Source organism: Felis catus, chromosome X (genome assembly GCF_018350175.1).
Source record: "Felis catus isolate Fca126 chromosome X, F.catus_Fca126_mat1.0, whole genome shotgun sequence".
In the NCBI taxonomy this organism is placed as follows: Eukaryota; Metazoa; Chordata; class Mammalia; order Carnivora; family Felidae; genus Felis; species Felis catus.
Window position 1 is genome coordinate 86,616,024 of NC_058386.1, and position 20,921 is coordinate 86,636,944.

At 35.5% G+C, this 20,921-nt stretch overlaps 1 protein-coding gene across 3 annotated transcripts in view; it reads left to right on the top strand.

Annotated features, from left to right (window-relative positions):
* TBC1D8B (TBC1 domain family member 8B) overlaps positions 1-20,921 on the top strand; it is a 59,841-nt gene that overhangs the window by 23,083 nt on the left and 15,837 nt on the right. The window contains exons 6-12 of one of the 3 annotated variants that reach the window (XM_045050706.1): positions 1,823-2,030; positions 3,340-3,507; positions 11,910-12,059; positions 12,618-12,768; positions 13,375-13,601; positions 18,824-18,941; positions 19,924-20,209. In XM_045050706.1, the coding sequence (XP_044906641.1) occupies positions 1,823-2,030; positions 3,340-3,507; positions 11,910-12,059; positions 12,618-12,768; positions 13,375-13,601; positions 18,824-18,941; positions 19,924-20,209 (1,308 nt within the window). The remainder of the gene's footprint in view (positions 1-1,822; positions 2,031-3,339; positions 3,508-11,909; positions 12,060-12,617; positions 12,769-13,374; positions 13,602-18,823; positions 18,942-19,923; positions 20,210-20,921) is intronic. The other 2 variants (XM_011279406.4, XM_045050707.1) reach the window with 2 other exon arrangements.

Sequence of the window (20,921 nt, forward strand, 5' to 3'; positions counted from 1 at the left end):
GATACATGAGGACTTCTTTGTGAGCGTGTCTGCTTTTCTGGAAAATAGATCACTGAGGTGAATTCTTTACAGGTCCTCATGTGTATGATTTATAAATAGAACTCTATAAGGATTAGGAATCCTGTTTATATTATAGTTGAGCATTTGTTTTTGTAGTTTCTTCCTTGATTGGCCACCATAAAAATAAAACTTTTAGCTATTTTATTTCCCTCAGAATATCCTCTAAATGGCCGTCTATCAAGGAGTTATTCATTACCATGTCTGTATTATTTAAATGAGATCTAGGATATTCATTTTTGTCTATGTGCATTTTAAGAGAGCTTATTGAAAATCATACGTATCTAAATCCTTGTTTCTAGTAAGTTAAGAAGAACAATAGCTTATTTAGACTTAGTATCCAAATGACTTTTTTCTAAAATTGAATATCTTTATTGTTTTGGCTTATTGTTTTTACAAATATGTATTACTTCTATAATTTAAACAATACAAAAGCACAATAGCAATAGTTAAGTTCAGTGTATATCTTTCCAGGCTTTTTAATGCATTAATTAAAAAATATTTGCAAAAAACATGATTGGGACTAAACATCACATATTATTCCACAGTCTGTTTCTACCCTCCTTAACAATGTATCATGGGTACTTTTCATTTATATAAATAGACCTCATCTTTTAAAATAATAATAAAATAACCTACCAAATTATAATTTCAGTGAGGTTAAAATTAATGTGGCTTTCTGTTCATCAGAATTATTTTGAAAGACATGATGAAATACCACATATTCAAATAGTATATGCTGGAATGATGAATTTGGTTTTAACTTTGTTGTCTTTGAGTTAGAGCTTGCATAATTTACTTACAACCCCAGATGGCATTGCTGCTTAACACAAGTGTTTACTGCCTCTAGAAAAATTGTACTGTTTTAAGCAATTGTTTTTATTCATATATTTATATATCAGTTAACAAGTCATCTTTATTTGTTGATGCCTATCCTTTGCCCAATACTGTGCAAGCAGTGTTGTTTTATCTTGCCTCTACTTTGGATTTTTTAAAACATTCATTTAAATGTTTGCTTCACTTAGTTTTTAACATTATCTTTTATACACTATTCTTCTTGTGTAAGTTTTGATGCCATAAATTTTCACTTTTTAAATTTTATTTTCTTTATTTTATTTTTTTAACATTTATTTATTTTTGAGAGAGAGATAAAGACAGAGTATGAATAGGGAAGAGGCAGAGAGAGAGAGAGGGAGACAGAATCCGAAGCAGGCTTCAGGCTCCAGGCTCCGAGCTGTCAGCCCAGAGGCTGACATGGAGCTTGAACTCACAGATGGTGAGATCATGACCTGAGCTGAAGTCGGACACTTAACCGACTGAGCCACCAGGTGCCACATAAATTTTCATTTTTAAGTTTTCTTTTTTCATTTTTTGTTTTTCATTTTTATTTTATTTGAACTGGGTGACTCTTGATTTTCTGGTAACCACATATAAAAATTGTTTGCCAATGTTGGTTTTAGCCATATTTGCATATTATAGATGTGTAATAATATAATAATAATCCTTCAGATCATTCCTTAACAGATGAAGTCCTGTGTCATCTCTAACTTTTGTGCCTTGTAATCTAGTAGTAGAACAAAATTGGAAAAGGGACCAAAAAAAATGAATTTGTTATGAATCAGTGTTTCTTCCATTTCATAATTTGTTGAAGAACATAGCATGTAGTATTTAATCTTTCTGCTCTAAAGTACATTTAGATTAATCAATATGGGCATGTGTACATTTTAGAAGTCATTATTTGAGCCCCCTTTTTTCTTTTCTACAGAGGTCTGGAAAATCGAGCCCACAGTGAGCAGTTCAGTGCTTTTTTTAGGCTCCCCAAAGAAGAGGCTTTGAAAGAAGTACATGAATGTTGCTTATGGATACCATTCAGCCACTTTAACACTCATGGAAAAATGTGCATCTCAGAAAACTATATCTGCTTTGCTAGCCAGGATGGCAGTCTATGTAGTATAATTATTCCATTACGAGAGGTAATATAAATTTGGTTACCTATCAGTTCTTAGTTTGAAATGCTATCATTCACAGAGTGAAATATCCTTTCATTCTATAAGTTATTAAAACCTCTATATGTACTATCCTTTTATTAATTTTTACATAATCATGTTTTCAAGTCATGTTTATTTTTCATGATAAGGGCACCATTCTTAAGGAAAAGAGTACTAGAATAAGAGCTCTTATTAAAAGTGAAAATAGAAAAAATAAAAATTTATAAATCAGATAAGGGTTTAGGATGACTCAAGGTGGAGCATGCTCAGGCATTTATGACATGAATACCAAAACTTAGACTATTATGTTTGGTACACATAGTCAAAGAGAATAGAATTGATAGCTCTTATGTAAGTTAGGAATAAATTGTCGGCATTATAGCACTGAATTTTTACATTTGTACTGTCATTTTTAAAGACTACACGTTAAGTAAACCTTTTCCTTGAGAAGTGAAGTAACTTGCACTGAGGTTACCTGTGTCAGTGGTGCAACTAGTACCCAAAGTCTATTTAAAAAAATTAGTTTATTTTTTGAGAGAGAGCAGGGGAGGGGTAGAGAGAGGAGAGCGAGAATCCCAAGCAGGTTCCATGCTGTCAGCACAGAGCCTGACATGGGGCTTTATCTCACAAACCATGAGATCATGCCCTGAGCTGAAATCAAGAGTTAGATGCTTAACCAACTGAGCCACTCAGGCGCCCTTATCTCTCTCTTTTTTTAAAATTTTGCTTGTTTTTTTTTGCTCATTTAGAGAGAAAGAGAGAGAATGAGCAGCGAAGGGGTAGAGAGAGAGGGAGAGACAATCCCAACCAGGCTCCACGCTGTCTGTGCATAGCCTGACTCCGAGCTCTGTCTCACGAAACATGAGATGATAACCTGAACCAAAATCAAGAGTCAAATGCTTTGGCTGAGCCACCCAGGCACTGCCCCCGCAAAGTCTATTTCTTAGTAAGCCATACCATGGACCAAAACTTTAGTCTCAAAAGAGTAAGCTAAAGGGGTACCTAGGTGGCTGAGTTGGTTAAGCGTCCCACTCTTGATTTTGGCTCAGGTCATGATTGTGAGATTGAGCCCCACCTTGGGCTCCACGCTGGATGTGGAACCTGCTTAAGATTCTCTCTCCCTCTACCCCTCCTCCACCTGCACAGGTGCGTTCCCACTTTCCCTCCCTCTCCCTCTCTCCCTCTCCTCTTCTCCCCGTCTCCGTCTCTCAAAAAGAGTAAGCTAAACATATTTGCCTGAAAGTGTCAGCAACAAGGGAGAATGTGATTCATTTATAATGTTTTCACCCTCCAGGTCTTAGCTATAGATAAGACAAATGATTCCACCAAAACTGTCATCATTAGCATCAAAGGAAAGACAGCTTTTCGCTTCAGTGAAGTTAAAGACTTTGAGCAACTGGTGGCAAAATTCAGACTCAAGTGCAGAGCAGCTTCAGCTCCATATCATGATATTAGCACAGAGGTAATTATATACCAATCAAATCATTGTTTAATAAAACTTTGTGTTTTGTATGGTCCATTCTTTAAGAAGGAATTCATAGTATCTTTTCTATTCATACTTAGGGTTATTTTTTTTTTAAAAAGACTAAAACCAAAGAAATTATATTTTGTAGGTCACACCATAAGGCAGAAGTGAAAATCATCCTTTTTTAGGAACTCCTATGGAATATTTCTTGGCAATGAGAAAGAATGAAATATGGCCTTTTGTAGCAATGTGGATGGAACTGGAGAGTGTTATGCTAAGTGAAATAAGTCATACAGAGATAGACAAATACTATATGTTTTCACTCTTATGTGGATCCTGAGAAACTTAACAGAAGACCATGGGGGAGGGGAAGGGGAAAAAAAAAGTTAGGGAAGGAGGCAAACCATAAGAGACTCTTAAAAACTGAGAATAAACTGAAGGTTGATGTGGGGTGGGAGGGAGGGGAAAGTGGGTGATGGGCATTGAAGAGGGCACCTGTTGGGATGAGCACTGGGTATGGTATGGAAACCAATTTGACAATAAATTTCATATTAAAAAAAACTAAAACTAAAAAAATTACTACCATTTGATCTTTTTTGACTATTGACAGTATCTTGTACTTTCACATAACATGGCTTTTAATAACTCAAACTATATTTGAGAATTTAATAAGGCCTTGAAAAGGATTCTCCTCTTACTGCTGTAGAGAGACTGCAATTTTAAACCAGTCTGAATATCTTTTATTTAATATCAAGTAGCTCAGCCTTACTTACACAATATAGCCCAAAGCAAAATAGTGGCAAAGCTATTTACTAGTAAAGTATTAGAGAAGGCAAATATTCTTGGCAAAGGGTGGTTAAAAGCTTGATTTTGATGTTTAGTATGTCCTTTATAGAAATGTAGATAGTTTCAATTCAAATTTTCATTTCTAATGCCTAGGAAACTCATGTTTTAATAGATTGATAAAACTTATCACATTGTATCTATTGTATTTTAATTAAAACTTTGGGGCGCCTGGGTGGCGCAGTCGGTTAAGCGTCCGACTTCAGCCAGGTCACGATCTCGCGGTCTGGGAGTTCGAGCCCTGCGTCAGGCTCCGGGCTGATGGCTCGGAGCCTGGAGCCTGTTTCCGATTCTGTGTCTCCCTCTCTCTCTGCCCCTCCCCCGTTCATGCTCTGTCTCTCTCTGTCCCAAAAATAAATAAACGTTGAAAAAAAAAATTAAAAAAAAAAAAGAGGAAAAAAAAATAAAACTTTGAAGAAAAAAATCAACATTAGCTTTACTGGCTATGTTATTCATTTGGATTGGATTATAGAGGCTTTTACCTCTCCGTAGTAGAGACTAAAAATAGTATGCTCAGTCCATTATAATGCAGTATTGATAAGACTAGCTTTCTCTTTGATAATAGAAAAACACAATTAAAACATGTAATTTAAAAAAAATATATCTCAGTTCCAGACACAGAATCTTCATGTTGACCATCAAGAATTTTCTTGCCCCAACTTTATAATCTTTCATTCTCTTCAGGTGTGCAGCCAGGATATTCCTTAGTTTGATGTCAGGACACAGGTAAAATCTGATCAGTCCTGATAGTTTCTCTCCCAGTGCTTCCATATTCTTGCTTATGTCACTTTTTTCCCTGTCTCATTCCATTTCAGGTTCAGTCTGTGTGTTAGATTTAATGTACTGCTTATCTTTTTTCTTCAGTTTATCTGTGTGTCTTAAACCTAAAGAACTGGAATTTTTCCCTGAAAACTCTCAGGTGCCTCTGGGAGTTGGGTATGCTCAGTTATCCAGAAAGGATTTTGTTTCAGAATGAGTTTATCATCTTTTCAGATATATGTCAGAGTTCTAAGGTTTTCTAGTCTCTCTTACCCATTTCTAGAGGTTTAATAAGAATATGTACAAAATACCAGTCAGTATACGGGTTTGCTAGGAAATGGATTTTTTTCTAGTGTACTCTTTAATCCCCATCCCCTATTTGCCGCATCCCCCATCTACCTTCCCTGAGGTAACCATCAGTTCTCTATAGTTAAGAGTCTGTTTCTTGGTTTGTCTCACTCTTTTTCCCCCTATGCTCATTTGTTTTATTTCTTAAATTCTACATATGCGTGAGATCATATGTTATTTGTCTTTCTCTGGCTGATTTATTTCACTTAGCATTATACCCTCTAGCACTATCCATGTTGTTGCAAATGGCAAGATTCCCCCCTTTTTTTATGGCTAAATAATAAACACACACACACACACACACACACACACACACACCTTTTTTATCCATTCACCTATTCTTGGACAATTGGGCTGTTTCTGTAGTTTGGCTGTTGTAAATAATGCTGCAGTAAATACATATACAGCCACACACCCACACACCTTCTTTATCCATACACCTATCCATGGATACTTGGGCTGTTTCTATAGTTTGGCTATTGTAAATAATGCTGCAATAAACATAAGGGTGCATTTATCCTTTTGAATTAGTGTTTTTGTATTTTATTGTGTAAATATACCCAGTAGTGCGACTACTGGATTGTAGACTAGTTCTGTTTTTAACTTTTTGAGGAACCCCCATGTTGTTTTCCAAAGTGGCTGCACCAGTTTGCATTCCCACCAACAGTGCAAGAGGACTCTATTTTCTCCACATCCTTATCAACACCTTTTGTTTCTTGTGTTGTTCATTTCAGCTATTCTGACAGGTGTGAGGTGGTATCTCATTGCAGCTTTGATTTGCATTTCCCTGATGAGTGACGTTGAGCATCTTTTCATGTGTCTGTTGGCCATCTGTTTGTCTTCTTTGGAGAAATGTCTATTCATGTCTTCTGCCCATTTTTTAGTTGGATTTTTTGTTTTTTGGGTATTGAGCTGTATAAGTTCTTTATATATTTCAGATATTAATCTTTATCAGATATGTCATTTGCAAATATCTTCTGCTTTTCAGTAGGTTGCCTTTTAGTTTTGTGGATTGCTTTCTTCATTGTGCAGAAATCTTTTATTTTGACATAGTCCCAATAGTTTATTTTGGCTTTTTAAAATGTTTAATTTTTAAAAAATTTATTTACTTAAAGTTAATTAACATACAGTGTAGTGTTAATTTCATCACTTACATATAATACCAGGTGCTCATCCCAGCAAATGCCCTCCTTAATGCCCATTACCCATTTAGCCCATTCCCACACCCACCTTCCCCTCAAGCCTCTCAGTTTCTCTAAGAGTCTCTTATTGTTGCTTCCCTCTCTGTCTTTATCTTATTTTTCCTTCCTTTCCCCTATGTTCATCTGTTGTGTTTCTTAAATTCCACATATGAATGAAGTTATATGATACTCCTCTTTCTCTAATTTCTCTTAACATAATACACTCTAGTTCCATCCACGTTGTTGCAAATGGCAAGATTTCATTCTTTTTTTTTTATCACCGAGTTATATTCCATTGTATACATATACCACATCTTTTTTATCCATTCATCAGTTGATGGACATTTGGGCTCTTTTCCATTTTTGGCTATTGTTAATATAGCTATAAACATTGGGGTGCATGTGACTCTTTGAAACAACATTTTTGTATCCTTTGGATAAATACCTAGTAGTGTAATTGCTGGGTCATAGAGTAGTTCTATTTTTAATTTTTTTCAAAGTTTATTTTGTGAGAGAGTACACACAGGGGAGGGGAAGAGAGAGGGAGAGAATCTCAAGCAGGCTCTGCGCTAGAGGTGGAATTCACGGGGTTGGAATTCATGAACCACAAGATCATGACCTGAGCCGAAATCAAGAGTCAGACACTTAACTGACTGAGCCACCCAGGTGCCCATATTATTAATTTTTTTTGAGGAACTTCCATACGGTTTTCCAGGGTGGCTGCACCAGTTTGCGTTTCCACCAACAGTGCAAGAGGGTTCCCCTTTCTCCACACCCTCACCAATAACTGTTGTTTCCAAAGTTAATTTTAGACATTCTGACAGGTGTGAGGTGGTATCTCATTGTGATTTTGATTTTTACTTCTTTGATGATTAGTGATGTTGAGCATCTTTTCATGTCTCTGTTAGCCATCTGGGTGTCATCTTTGGAAAAGTATCTATTCATGTCTTCTCATTTATTCACTGGATTATTTGTTTTTGGGTGTTGAGTTTGAGAAGTTCTTTTTTTAAAAATTTTTAATGTTTATTTATTTTTGAGAGACAGCATGAGCAGGGGAGGGGCAGAGAGAGAAGGAGACACAGAATCCAAAGCAAGTTCCAGGTTCTGAGCTGTCAGCACAGACCCTGATGAGGGGCTTGAACTCACAAACCGTGAGATCATATGACCTGAGCTGAAGTCGGATGTTTAACTGACTGAGCCACCCAGGCGCCCAAGTTTGATAAGTTCTTTATAGATTTTGGATACTAACCCTTTATCCTATAGGTCATTTGTGAATATCTTCTCCCATTCTGTAAGTTGCCTTTTAGTTTTGCTAATTGTTTCCTTCACTGTGCAGAAGCTTTTTATCTTGATGAGGTCCCAGTAATTCATTTTTGCTTTTATTTCCCTTGCCTCCAGAGACATGTCTAGTAAGAAGTTGCTGCGGCCAAGGTCAAAAGTTGCTGCCTGTTTTCTCCTGTAGGATTTTGATGGTTTCCTGTCTCACATTTAGGTCTTTCATCCATTTTGAATCTACTTTTTGTGTATGGTGTAAGAAAGTGGTCCAGTTTCATTCTTCTGCATGTCGCTGTCCAATTGTCCCAGCACCATTTTCTGTGAAGCCAGAATTACCTTGATTCGAAAACCCCCTGAAAAGGAGAATTAAAGGCCAATATCACTGATGAACCTGGATGTAAAAATTCTCAACAAGATACTAACAAATCACATTCAATAGTACATTAAAAGAATTATTCACCATGATCAAGTGGGATTTATTCCTGGACTGCAGGGCTGGTTGAATATTCAGAAATCAATCAACATGATACACCACATTAATAAAAGAAAGGATCTGAACCATATGATCCTCTCAATAGATGCAGAAAAAGCATTTGACAAAATACCCTCAAGAAAGTAGGGATAGAAGGAACATACCTTAAAACCGTATTTTTGCTTTTATTTCCCTTCCCTCAGGAAACATGTCTAGAAAAATGTTGCTACAGCCAATGTGAGATTACTGCCTGTGCTCTCTTTAAGGACTTTTATGGTTTCCTGTCTCACATTTAGGTCTTTAATCCATTTTGACCTTATTTTTGTGTATGGTATAAGAAAGTGATCCAGCTTCATTCTTTTGCTATGGCTGTCCAGTTTTCCCAACACCATTTGTTGAAGAGACTGTCTTTTTCCCATTGGGTATTCATTCCTTCTTTGTCAAAATTAATTGACCATATAATTGTGGGTTTATTTCTGAGTTTTCTGTTCTCTTCCATTGATCTGTGTGTCTATTTTTATGCCAGTACCATGCTGTTTTAATTACTACCACTTTGTAATATAATTTGAAATCTAGAATTATGATACTTCCAGTTTTGTTTTTCTTTTTCAAGATTGCTTTGGCTATTCGAAGTCTTTTGTAGTTCTATACAAATTTTAGGATTGTTTGTTACAGTTCTGTGGAAAATGCTGTTGGTATTTTGATAGGGATTACATTAAGTGTATATATTGCTTTGGATAGTACAGACATTTTAACAATATTTGTTCTTTCAACTCATAAGCATGGAATATCTTTACATTTCTTTGTGTTGTCTTGAATTTCTTTCATCAGTGTTTTATGGGTTTCAGAGTACAAGTCTTTCACCTCTTTGGTTAATTTTATTCCTAGATATTTTATTATTTTTGTTGCAATTGTAAATGGGGTTGTTTTCTTAATTTCATTTTCTGCTGTTTCATTATTAGTGTATAGGAATGAAGCAGATTTCTGTACATTGATTTTGTATTTAACTTTACTGAATTCCTCTATCACTTCTAGTAGTTTTTGGTAGAATTTTTAGGGTTTTCTGTATACAAAATCCTTTAATCAGCAAACAGAAACAATTTTACTTCTTCCTTTCCTATTTGGATACATTTTATTTCTTTATCTTGACTGATGGCTCTAGCTAGGATTTGTAGTACTATTTTGAATAGGAGTGGTGAGAGTAGGCTGGCTTATCTTGTTCCTAATCTCAAAGGGAAAGCTTTCAACATTTTACCATGGATCATGATGTTAGCTATGGGCTTGTCATATATGGCCTTTATTATATTGAGGTATGTGTCTTCTATACCCACATTGTTGAAAGTTTTTATCATGAAAGGACATTGAATTTTGTCTGATGGCTTTTGGGATGATCATGTTTTTTATTTTTTATTCTGTTCATGTGATGTATGCCATTTATTGATTTGTGTATGTTGAACCATCCTTCCCTCCCAGGGATAAATCCCACTTGATCATAGTGTATGATCCTTTTAAAGTGTTACTGAATTTGATTTGCTAGTATGATGTTGAGAATTTTTTGCATCTCTATTCATCGGGATTTTGGTTTATAATTTCTTTTCTTGTGTTCTTATTTGGATTTAGTATTGGGTATTCTGGCCTTGTAAAATTTGTTTGGGATTGTTCCCATCCCCTTTAGATTTTTGGAAGAATTTGAGAAGGATTGTCATTAATTCTTTAAATGTTTAGTAGAATTCACCCATGAAACTATCTGATCCAGCACTTTTATTTGGTGGGGGGTTTTGGATTACAGATTCAGTGTCCTTACATGTTATTAGTAAGTTCAGATTTTTTTATTTCTTTATGTTTTGTTGATAGTTTTTATTGCGGAAAAATATTTCATTGTCTGGATATACCACAATGTTTATCCATTCACCTTTAATAGGGATACGTTGGTTGCCTTCAGTTTTTGGCAACTATGAATAAAGCTGCTATAAACATTCATATGTGGGTTTTTGTGTGGACATACGTTTTCAACTAGCTGGGTATATACCTAGGAGCACAATTCCTCAATCATATCATAGTAAGGCTATGTTTTGCTTTGTAAGAAACTGCCAACCATCTTCCAAAGTGGCTGTACCATTTTTGCATTTCCATCAGCAATGAATGAAATTTTTTTTTCCATATCCTCAGCAGCAAGTACTTGTTCTTGTCAGTGTTTTGGATTTTAGCCATTTTAATAGCCAATAGTATCTCATTGTTTTTTTCATTTGCAATTCCCTAGTGATACAATATTGAACATCTTTTTAATATGATTATTTGTCTGTCATCTTTTTATCTTCTTTGGAGAGGTCTATATTCAGATCTTTTGCCCACTTTTTAAGTGGGTCCTTATTTTTTTAAACATAATTTCCTTTCATTCTTTTAATATATTTATAATAGCTACTTTACATTCTTAGTTTACAAAATCTAGGAACTGGGCCCTCTCAAAGACATTTTCTGTTGGTTGTTTTTTAAAAATAGTTCCTGTTTTTATTTTTAAACCTGGCTTTCTCTGATTACCCGCTTTAGTCAGTATAAATTAGTGGCCAGCCAGTGGTGGGTCAGTGAGCTCCTTAAATGCTGTGAACCATTAAGTTTTCTACTTTTTGCAAAGGAAATCTTTGAAGGTATACCTCAAACTTCTGGAAGCTTTTAAATCAGCCTTATCTTTCACTTCTTACCTCTAAAATAGGCCAGAATTGAGCAAATGGGGCCTTCCCCTGTCCCGTTTCTTTCCTGGCCAGTTTCACACCCCTGTACTTTTACACGTACTTCTAGATCCCCAAGAATATGTTAGAATCTTTCAAAGTTCCCTATGGTTATCTAGATCTTACTTTTAGATTTTTAGCCAGGCTCCAGTTTCCCCCAAACTGAAATCATAGCCTTAGGCATCTGTAATGCCCTGGGGACTGGGCTTTTTTCACAGACCTGAGTTCTGAATTAAATCAAATGATAACAATACCCTGAGAATGGGGATTTTCTAGGGAGCTGCTAGTCTGGTTAAAATATTGACTGTGTTCTGGGGATGGGGATTTTAGTGAAGCTCCAGAAGATCCTTTGGCTGTGTTAATGCAGGCTTTCATGGCTACCATACCTCTGAGCTTGGGAGGGAGGGATGATGAGAATAGTCTCATGTTAAAACTTCACAGAGTCTGATGTCCTATTGAGATTCATTAGTTTTAGTTGTATCTCTGCTTTTCAGTTCATTCTGTGCCTTTGGTTCATTTCCAGTGTTCTGAACTTGTATTTTTTAAAATTCTTTGCCAATATTTTGTTTTTACAGGGGAGTGGGCTCACTGAAGTCTTGAGTTTGCTGTTCCAGACACTAATTTCTTGCTATCTCTAATTTCAAAAGAAAAACAATGTCTCTCTGAGACATTGCTTCAATATTTATTATGTAGACAGATTGTGCTTTATAAATGATAGATAAAACATGAGCACTTTTTCTTCTTGCAGAAACTTTTAAGCATACATTTGGGACAATTACATTTTTTCTTTTTTAGGTTCCTATTAGTTCTGATTCTACAGACCCATCCGATAATATTGAGGTACAGTCTTTGACATGTCAGAGAGAATGCAGTAAAACTGTGAACACCGAAGCCTTAATGACAGTATTTCACCCTCAGAATTTGGAGAATCTTAATTCCAAAATGGTAGGAAAACAAAATACTAAAATCTATGGACTGAAACAGTTTATCAAAAATAAAAATCTTAGAGCAGACTAGAAGGTACCACAACTGAAATCTTCTTTTGGTGCTTGATAAAGTTTTCCAGCAGGTACTACTGTGTGACTTATTTCATTCCATCACATAAAAATGCTATTTTCAAAAAAAAAGGGCTATTAACAAGAATTAAGATAAATGATGAAAATTAAACATCATGTTTTATATGCATAGATTGCCAATAATTCTAAAATTGAGGTGAGTGGGGGAGAATAATGGTTCAAAGTTTTACCTCTGAAGTGTAATGCTTTTCCCATTTTTATATGAGTTTAGGTAAGAATTAAAATAGTAAAATACATCTATTAGACTCATGTGGATTTGAAAGATTTGTGAACAGTGCTCCAGTGTTTGGCCTCTCTGTGAATACTGATTTTGACTTTCTCTGTTTTTGATTTCCACGGGTATTACTTCACAGTGAAGAGAGTTTTCAAGTTATTTGAAAGAAGTTCATTTGTCACCATGTTTAGTTGCTTTGATTTTTTGTTACAGTTGAAAGAAAAAATGAAGGAACAGTCATGGAACATCCTGTTTACAGAATGTGGGCGTGGGGTTAGCATGTTTCGGACCAAAAAGACTCGAGATCTGGTTGTAAGAGGGATTCCAGAGACCTTAAGAGGAGAGCTGTGGATGCTTTTTTCAGGTATTTATTCACTTTACTAACAGATACTAGCCATGCCCCTTCTAGGAGTTATGCACTAAGTAAAAACAATTACAAAGATGGCTAGAACAAACTCTTATTCATGAGTTCAGACTAGTCAAAGAGAATAAGGTAGTTATGTGTACTTACTTATATATCCACACATCCATTGTCTGAGCAAATTAGTTTATTAGGCAAGATATGGCTAATTGGTAATATCTCTAGCTCTAGTGTCAAAGGAAAGTTAAGGGAAAAAAAACAGTTTATGAAAATTCTGTTGGATAAAATTGGTGTCCTGGGGGTGGTGCCTGGGTAGGTCAGTCCGTTAAGTGTCCTCTCAGGTCAGGATCTCACAGTTTGTGAGATCGATCCCCGCTTTGGGCTCTGCGCGGACTTTGGATTCTGTCTCCCTCACATCCTCCTCTCAAAAATAAATAAATATATTTTTTAAATTGGTGTCCTGATGTTATATTCTAGTGAAGCCTTTTCTTTTGTTTGTACTAGGATATTAATTGAGTATAAAGCTAAATTTAAAGGTTATCCAGTTCTTTATGTATATATGCAAGTGTTGGCCTTATTACATTCCTCTTCTTTTGTATGTTAATGCAGTCGTCTTTACAGGTGCTGTTAATGAAATGGCTGCTAATCCTGGCTATTATGCTGAAGTGGTTGAGCAGTCCTTAGGGACCTGCAACTTGGCTACTGAAGAAATTGAACGTGATTTGCGTCGCTCCCTGCCTGAACACCCAGCCTTTCAGAGTGACACTGGCATATCTGCTCTGAGGCGGGTACTCACTGCTTATGCATACAGGAATCCCAAAATTGGATACTGCCAGGTATGACTTCAGTATGAGCCCATCTGTGTACATATTCCAAATGGTAAAATCATATCAAATATAGCTCTATTTGAAAATTGTGATAAGAAAGGTTGGGCTGAGATTGATAAGGGCTTATTTTTAATCTAAGTAGATGGTAGCGGGAATACTTAAGAGAATTGATATTTCATTACTTCATTTTTCTTTTACATTTAACAAGTGTTTATTGCATTCCTGCTCTGTAAAAGATACTGTGCTAGGTGCTTAAGACTATATAAAGATGAATCCTATAAGGATCCTGCCCTTGAAAGTATACGAACGAGTAAGTATTAAAACATATTCATTGGCAAATAAAAAGCAAGTGGGACAAATTATTAAAGAAATGTAAAGTTCTATCAGGATTTATCATAGGGATAAATTATTTTCATCTGGAGGAATCCGAGAAGACTTCGTGGAAGAGGTAGCATTTGTAGGTCTTGATAATTGGTGAATTTTGGATGTATGGAGCTGGAATGAAAGAATGTTCCAGGTAGAAGCATCAGTGTAACCAAACACAGATAGAGGTAAACATAGAATGTATGTAGAACCATGTTTTGTTTCTTAGAAATGTAGGGTGAATGAAGCTAAGTAGATAGAGGAAAAATATCAGGTAGATTGGGAGAGGTCAGGAGTTTGAATTTTATTTTGTAGACAGTGGGGGAATCATTGAAAAAATCCTTTAGGAGCACACTATATTAACTAGGGATGCTAGACTGCTAACACAAATAACCTCAAATAGGTAATAGCTTAAACACAATAGAAGTTTCCTCAAAGGAATAAACAGAAGAGCAAGTATTTAAGTCAGTAGGCAGCTCTCGTTCATGAGATTATTCAGGGCCTTAGGCTGAAGCACTCCCTGTCATCTTCAAAACATGGCTTCCAAGATGTTCTTTCATTGCCATTACCATTCACAGGAAACCGGAGAGAGCATGGAGAAACAATTATAGATTTTATTGGCTAGTAGGCCTAGAATGCGCATACATCACTTCATCCACATTCTGTTGGAAGGTCTTAGTCTTCTGGCCACACCTGTTTACAAAGAAGTCTGCAAAATATAGTGTGACTGAGCATATATATATCCAGATACTATGGAAGAAGGGAGACTGGATTGTGGTGGATAGCTAGCACTATCAGCCACATATTCCTTTATAGTGGGCTGAGCACATATAATGATTATGTATCAATTCTATCCATTAAATCTTATCAATAGAGAATTTTTTTGAAAAACAATTTAAGTGAATGGATCACCTAAATTACAATATTTAGCGTATTTTAGGATCTCTGAGAGGTAAAAAAAAACAAGTGTGGCGCTTCTTTTCTCAAAGAACTTATACTCACAGAGTCCGCAATGTTATCTATATATAGTAGTGTAGAGGCACCTTCAAAGTAGGTGGCACATGCTTTTGACTTCTAAAAGATGAGAGCAAAGTTAGAAACACAGAGGGCACAAGGAAAGTTATTCTGAGTTAAAGTAACAATATGAACGATACCATTCATGTGAGAATAAGCCTACCACGGAGATCAGTCTGGCTAGATTTATGTTAGAATCAAGAAGTAAATAAGTTTGTGTAGGACAAATCATGGAGAATCTTTCAAGCCAAGAAAAAGTCTGAATTTAATAAGCAGGTTTTATTGCTTTTGATCAAAAAGCCATGTGAACTGTACTGACTCATTATGGCTGATGGGACTAGTTGAGGAAGTTCTTATATATTCCTAGGTTGAATGTTTTTATCATGAAAGGGTGTTGGATTTTGTCAAACCATTTTTCTTTGTCTATTGAGATAATCATGTGGTTTTTTACTTTTATTCTGTTAATGTCCTGTATTACATTGATGTATTTTCATATGTTGACCCTCCTTGTATTTCCAAGATAAATCTCCCTGGGTATTGGCTCTATAATCCTTTTTATGTGTTATTGGGTTCAGTTTGCTAGTATTTTGATTAGTATTTTTACATTTATATTCATAAAATAAAATGATATCTGGTTAAGATACCTCTTTGGTTTTAGTATCAGGGCCTCATAGAATAAGGTGGGTAGTATTTCTTCCTCTCCTATTTTTTTGAAGAGTTATAAGGGATTGATGTTAATTCTTCTTTAAATGTTTGGTAGAATTTGCTAGAGAAGCTATCTGTTCCTAGAGTCTTCTTTGCAGGAAACTATGTCATTACTAATTCAGTCACTACTTCTTATAGGTCTATTCAGATTTTTCTGTTTCTCCTTGAGTTGGTCTCGGTAGTTTGTGTTTTTCTAGGAATTAACCATTTTATATCTAGGTTATCTCATTAACCATTTTATATCTAGGTTATCTCATTTGTTAGCATATTCCCTTAGAATCCTTTTTATTTCTGTTAAGATTGGTAATACTGTTCTCTGTTTCTTGATTTTAATAATTTGAGTCCTTTCTCTGTTTTTTATCTTTTTGGTTAGGCTACCTAAAGGTATTTCAGGGTTTGTTTGTTTCAATTTTTAAAAATCTTTTCAAAGAACCAACTTTTGGTTTTGTTGATTTTTCCCTATTTTTTCTATTCTCTATCACATCCTACTTGTGCAGAACTTCAAGATTAACCAGAGGTGAGAGCTTAGGGCCTTTTCTGTTCTTTCCTGAGCATACACACAGCTCTGGGCATGCATAAAGCCATATCGTGCACATGGCCTTCTAGATTCCCAGGAATTTCTCAGAGCCTTACAAAGCCCCCTATGGGTATCTCATTCCCCAGTTTTTTCATTTTGACTCTTTATTAGCCTATTATTTGACCCAACTTTTATCCACTGCCTCAGCAAGCCGCATGTTCAACAACTGCCTCCAATTGTTTTCAACAAACACACTGAAAGAAGGGTTTGCCTACCATGAACGCTGTGTCAGGTCAAATAAACACAGCCTTGTGAGTGGAGTCTTCATGTGGAAACCACCAGACAGGCCAAATAATGACAATTATATGAAAATGGGGCTCTGAAGGAGCTCCAGCCCTGCCTGGTCCCTGCAGTGGCTGCTAGGTGTTTTTACTATAATTGCTGGAGTGTTGGTTTTTAAGGCTAATGTGAAGCTGAGGAGGAGGTATGTGTATCAGGCAATTTAAAATGCCACAGAGCTCACTGTTTTTACTGAGATTCAGCCATTTTATTAAATACTTTCTGAGTTATAAGATTTTGGTTAATTTTCAGAGTTCTGAAAAATTGATTCTGACAGTATCTTCCAATGTTCTTGTTTCTTTTTTTAAAATTTTTAAAATGTTTATTCATCTTTGAGAGACAGAGACAGAGCATGAGTGGGGAAGGGGCAAAGAGAGGGAGACACAGAATCGGAAACAGGCTCCAGGCTCCGAGCTGTCAGCACAGAGCCCAACGCAGGGCTTGAACTCACGAACTGCGAGATCATGACCTGAGTCGAAGTTGGACGCTCAACCGACTGAGCCACCCAGGCGCCCGAACCAGTGTTCTTGTTTCTTATATAAAGGAGAGCACTTTCAGAGGGCCTTACTCTGCCATTTTCACTGACCCCCCCTCCCATTATGGCTTCTTTTTAAAAACTTTTTAAAGTTTATTATTTTGAGAGAGAGAGAGACCGAGCACAAGCAGAGAAGGGGCAGAGAGAGGGAGACACAGAATCTGAAGCAGACTGTAGGATCTGAGCTGTCAATGCAGGGCTTGAACCATGTTGCAGACCACGAGATCATGACCTGAGCTGAAGTTGGATGCTTAACAGACTAAGCCATTATGGCTTCTTGAACAGGAAAATTGATGGGGTAAAAACTAAACTTGAGGTCAAATACAGTGCCAGATCTGGCAAGGAATCTACATACTTAATACACAAATCTATAAGAAAAGTATTAAAATATAAAAATGAGCAACAAGCATGAAAAGATTAGTCATAGAACCAAAAGTACAGATGGATTAATAAAGTATAAAAAGAAAGTTTGGCCTCAAAAAACTCAAATTAAAACTATCAAATCAACATTTTCACCATCAAATCAACAAGGACCAATTGTAATTATTACAATTCTCAGTATTTAGTATTGACAAAGGAGCAGTGAAATAAACATTCAAACACTGTTGGTCAGGAATATAAATTGGTACAGTCTTTCTGGAATATAATTTGGTAGTAATATCATGTCATTTAAAAATAGTATTATTTGAATACTTTCATTGTTATGTATATCTTTCCTGAGAAAAGAATAACATACTTGAAGATTTGTATACAAAGACATTCATTGCAGTGTTACATATAGTAGTGAAAAATTGGATTCAAAATAAATGTCCAACAATAGTAGAATGGTTGAATAATTTATAGTATATTCAACTTACTAGATTATTTCATAGTCATTAAATACACTGTTTTAGAATGATTTAATGGCATTGAGAATGTGTAATAAGATGGTAAGTGAAAAAAACCAAACTTTAGAAGGGGAAAAAGGAAGGAAAGCACACATATGCACACCCATAGTACATCAACTTATTAACAGTGGTGGTCTCTGGGTAGGTAGGATACAGGAGATTTAATTTCCTTCATACATTTCCATTCTTTCCAGATTCTATACATTAAGGGTTTATTACCTTCATAACAAGCTCTGTGGCCAAATGTAAAAGTAATGATCTGACATTTGTATGCAAGATAGATTACAAGGAGAAAGTTAGGGTGGAATGGAGAGGATAAAGCAGATCAAAAAGACATTTTATAAGAAGAAACTAGGCTGTAAAGACACATTGGATGTGGCAGATAAAGGGTTTCGAGCATGATCAAAATTAGGATAGCAAAGAAGAGAATCCTGTTTAATGAGAAAAGGTGTTTAGTTTTGAACACAATTGAGGATGATTGATATTTAAGAGATGTTCTCTTGTAGGCAGTTGAAAATACAGATGAAGTTTGTTTCTCCAGTTTTAATATGTTCTTGAAAATTATGTGTTTTTCCAAATTTGCAATAATTAAGATACTTTATTCACTGAATTTAGTGTAAAATTATAGAGGTTTTGCTTATTTTGTTCTATATTCATATTACTGCTTCATTTTCTTTGAATTTACTGTATAAAGTAACTGATTGCAAATGTTAGCCAGACTTTACCTTGTTTTGCTTTAGACTGGCTCAGAGTGCTTATGTTTCCATTATGATTACTTTTCATAGTTTTTATTACTGAAACTAGGGTTTGAAAAAGAAATGTAATCATCACCCAGGCAGTATTTATTTATTTATTTTTCTGTCAATTTTAGGCAATGAACATTTTAACTTCAGTGTTGCTTCTGTATGCAAAAGAGGAAGAAGCTTTTTGGCTTCTGGTTGCTGTGTGTGAACGGATGTTGCCTGATTATTTTAACCATCGAATCATTGGTAAACACACACACATACATATCCCATATATAAGCACATATTTTTTTCTGAACAATTTACATGTCTCTTGTAATTATGTACCAATTTATGTATCAAGTGGAAGAACTGATCAATTAGGTTTTGAAATACACAAAATGTAAGCAGTATCAAAATGTTACATTCACTGATATGCTCATGAGAAGAGCTTTTTGTACTGAATATATGATTGGAAAGTTTTTTTATTATGTTGTTTTTTTAAGATAAAATGCCTGGTCTGTTTCTTAATAAGAAATAGAAATTTTAAGTTGACTATCTCTGTATTGCTAAAACAGTGGTGATCTGAAGCATCCAGAGCTACTGGAACATTTTTAATAATTACTTAATGAGAGAGAGATTTTAACCAGCTTGAAATCTCTACATTTATATGAATTGTATTGATATTTTCAAGGTTTAAAAGAAGGGTCAAGTTCTTAGTTTGTTAATTGTATAATATTTTCTTCAGTCATCAAATATTTACAGATTTTGATACTCTACCTTAAAGCTGTAGGTGGTTTCTACTTTGTACACTCATACGCCTTCAGTATCATGGCTGGGTTATTGATTGCATTTCATTCTTTCATTATAGTTATTTGTGTATTTATCTAAAGTTCTTTCATTATAGTTATTTGTGTATTGATCTGAAGTTCTACTAGATATTAAGCTCTTTGAAGATGAGGCTATTTCATTAATTGGAGTATCTCTTATGGTGCCTATTACAGGTTTCTGCAAAAGAGTAAATAAATTACTGTTCAAATGAATTTGAACTGAGTTTCTCAAGTGCTTCTTGATTCATGACACTTTACTAGCAGATAAAGAGATGTGTGAAATATAGGAAAGGCACTGAAGAAGTTCATAATTGAAGGAATAGAAATGAGATATATTGGCATACTAGTAAGTGGGAAGGTATCAGAAACAAATCCTTTTGAAGGGGATTCATTTTTAAACTTCTTTTTATGCTCACCAGGTGCCTTGGTGGATCAGGCAGTCTTTGAAGAACTTATCAGGGATCACTTTCCCCAACTTACAGAACGTATGACCGATATGACATTCTTTTCCTCAGTTTCTCTCTCATGGTTCCTCACACTTTTTATTAGTGTGCTGCCTATTGAAAGTGCAGTGAATGTGGTGGACTGTTTCTTCTATGATGGAATAAAGGCCATTTTACAACTGGGATTGGCAATACTTGACTATAATTTAGACAAACTGATCACATGTAAAGATGATGCTGAAGCTGTGACAACTTTAAACAGGTACTGTCAGAACTGTAACGTTTAAATCTGGAGAGCCCCTTGGAGATGATCTTGTTCAGTCCCTTTGTTTTGCAGATGAGGAAATAGCCCTAGAAGCTTTAAACAATTTGCCCAGTGTCACAAAGCTAGTTGTATGAAAAATCTAGGACTAATGTCCACTTCTCTGTTTCAAAATAAGATATAGTAAGAGCAGATCCCTCTGAAGTAAGTCACTTGGTAACATACACATTTACACTAATATTGTTGATTCAGTACGCTGGGACTTTCATAGTCCCAGTTTGAGCTATAAAGTATTGTTGTGTAAAAGTAGTTTGAAGGGGGAAGAATAGTTGATAATGTTAAAAACCAGTGGGAGAGATCATTCTGGTTTTCAGGTAATTTCAGTCAGGTATACTGAGCCTTATTTTCCTAGTACTTTTTCTGTGAATGTTATTTTATATTGGAGCACTTTGTGTGTGTGTGCGCGCGTGCGTGCGTGCTCACGCGCATGTGCACATGTACACTATGTACGTATATGTTAAATGAATGGGTCACTATTGTAAGGGTGCATCAAATACCATTTTGTACAGAATAAAATATAAACACTCTGGCATTCAGAACACTCTACGTTAGGGCCTCAATGTATCTTTTTTATTTCTCCTTACGTGCCTCTACATACCCTGTATTCCATCCTTACTAGGCTATGTGGTATTTGCTGAGTACTCTCTGAGCC